Consider the following 2,366-nt stretch of genomic DNA (forward strand, 5'->3'; position numbering starts at 1 on the left):
TCCACCGAGTTCATCTTTGAACAGACCAACAACTTTCTTGTTTTTCTCGGAATATAACGGATGTGATTGATCATAATTGCTTGTATCATACTTATCAAGAAACTCACTCATGTCATCAAACAGATCATCAGTAAAGAAATGAAGAACCAAGCTGTCTGTATCGGTGTACAAGAGTTTCACATCAGAGCCATACAACTCTTTCAGGTGATTGTAGTAAAAGTCATACATGAGTGTCTTTGAGAGATCCAAAATCGACATCCCAACATATATGGGCTTGTTGAGGACGACCTTTGTCCTGTTACTTTGTACCCCGACCAGGTCATCGTTGAAGATCACATGGCGGTTGTACGTTTTTTGGCAACAAGCTGTTTGATTTTTTTCTCCTCACGACTTCTTGGCAATTTTATGTTGACTCTCCTCCGAACGTTCTCCATAGTTTTCCCAAACACCGCATTGTTCATTAGTTTATAGAAGTCCTTAGAGAAATCATCCTGTGCCTTCTTCCGGAGGTCTGTATTCTTCTCGATGTAGTTTCTCATCCACCGTGTCTGAGTAAATTTCAGAGCACGATGAATTTTGACACAACGTGGTCCAAGCTGAGTGTAGAATTTCAAGTTTCGGTAATGGAGAACGTACTTTGTCTTATCCCTCAAGTTTGGTACAAGTTTGAGAGCATCTCCTCCGGAAGAATTGAGTTTATCAACAAGCTCCTGCTGGTATGGAGATAGCATGTCCTCATTAACGGAAAGACGTTCCGGAGCAACGGGATAATCGTTGTGCTCCTCATGAAGTTCGTGTGGATAATCCAGATCACACTCGACGATATACCCCGATGAGGAATCATCTTGAGTGTTCAGTATCTTGTTCAGGATTTTCTCTGATGGTTTCTCCCACCGAAAATCAGACACTGGGAGATGCTGTGACATTGCCCAACCATAGAGATTGTTGGCATCGAGATACTGGATAAATGACGATGGCTGATCAGCATCAAATGTCTCCTGATAGTGATTATTAGCAGCAGCATATCGTTGTGAGACCATCGACACACCGCCTCTCATTCCTGATTCTACAAACAAGTGCTGATCATGGTCTGTTAGTAATTCCAAGGACACACCTGAGTACATCAACAGAGCATCCCAGGCAAATCCAGGCAGAGTATAGTAATTTGCTGGATCCAGCTGATACGTTCTGACAGCTTCTACTCGGAAATTCTCAAAGATGTCAGCCAAGAGAAACACGTCGGTCTTGAGATACAAGTCGTGATAATCACCAAGAGTCTGACGGTCGAATTTCATCCACATTGTCTCAGCATGTTTGTAGTCATCGTCACTCACCCCCTCATCAGACAGTGAAGAATAGAACTTACTCTGTGCTGGTAGCTGAGTCTCATCGAACCTGGAGAAGCTGTTCATGTACTCATAGGGGTATACTCCTTTCCTCATCAACAGCTGATGGTTTGGCAACGTCTTGGTGTGAGTAAATGACTCATCTGGTGTCGTTTTCACAAGTCTATCGAGTGACGCTTTGAGAAACTGGCAGCTGTCGATGAACCGGAACTGTCTCCATGTGAATGAGATGAATTTCTCCATGTTGTTGGGAATGACTGATATCTCACCCACAGTTTTACTCTTACACACACCATCCTTATCCGTGTATGTGACGGTCTCAACATCTGTCTTTCCGATTGCTCCGATGAGATGATGACTGTCATAGCCTTTCAGGTTGTGAAAAACCACAGGGATGTGCTGCTTGTATGGAAAAATTCTCAGTTTGATGTTACAGTCATTGTGTGCGGCACCGCGGAAATCACCAGTGATCATCACCAAGTTTCTTTTTACAAATCCAACAGTCTTCTGTCTCTCTGAACAATTTTTCTTGATCCTTAGAGAGATCCATCGGTGCTGGATTATTGAGTGCTGATTGGATTTTCTTCTCCTCAACTTTGAGTTTATCAAAGAATACATCCATAGCATCAGCACCCCGGTAGAAACACTGACTTGTCATCACTCCGTCATAACGCACCACGACATAACCAAAACCACAAGGAACATGCTGTGAATCCCGGCTGGTTTGTTGGCTTTTCACTCCATCAATTTTCTTGATCAGTGCCTCAGTGTCAGCATAGATTACATAGGGACATTGTAGCATTTTGTGATGATTAATGAACTTCAGTGTTGGTTGATTTCCATCGTCGTCCGGTTCTGGTAGTACCATGTGTGCTGATAATCCAGTGACATTATCACAATACTCCTGATGATTGCTCAGGGATTTCTCTGTGTTGTGTGGTTGGAGACATCTTGTACAGAAGAATTTCCTGGTTTTATGCTTTGACTGATCGTAGCACAATCTGCTGTATTCTTTGATCC

At 42.9% G+C, this 2,366-nt stretch overlaps 1 protein-coding gene across 1 annotated transcript; it reads right to left on the reverse strand.

Annotated features, from left to right (window-relative positions):
* Positions 1–332: 332 nt before the first annotated feature.
* On the reverse strand, positions 333–1,820 carry LOC135827235 (uncharacterized). The gene has a single exon (XM_065339764.1). The coding sequence runs from the start codon at positions 1,818–1,820 to the stop codon at positions 333–335; it is 1,488 nt and encodes a 495-aa protein (XP_065195836.1).
* Positions 1,821–2,366: the final 546 nt, after the last annotated feature.

Source organism: Sycon ciliatum, chromosome 11, assembly GCF_964019385.1.
Source record: "Sycon ciliatum chromosome 11, ocSycCili1.1, whole genome shotgun sequence".
NCBI lineage: Eukaryota > Metazoa > Porifera > Calcarea > Leucosolenida > Sycettidae > Sycon > Sycon ciliatum.

What these genes read in the sequence shown, in the direction of transcription:
- LOC135827235 (XM_065339764.1), bottom strand. Translation starts at nt 1,820, where the DNA reads ATGATCACTGGTGATTTCCGCGGTGCCGCACACAATGACTGTAACATC.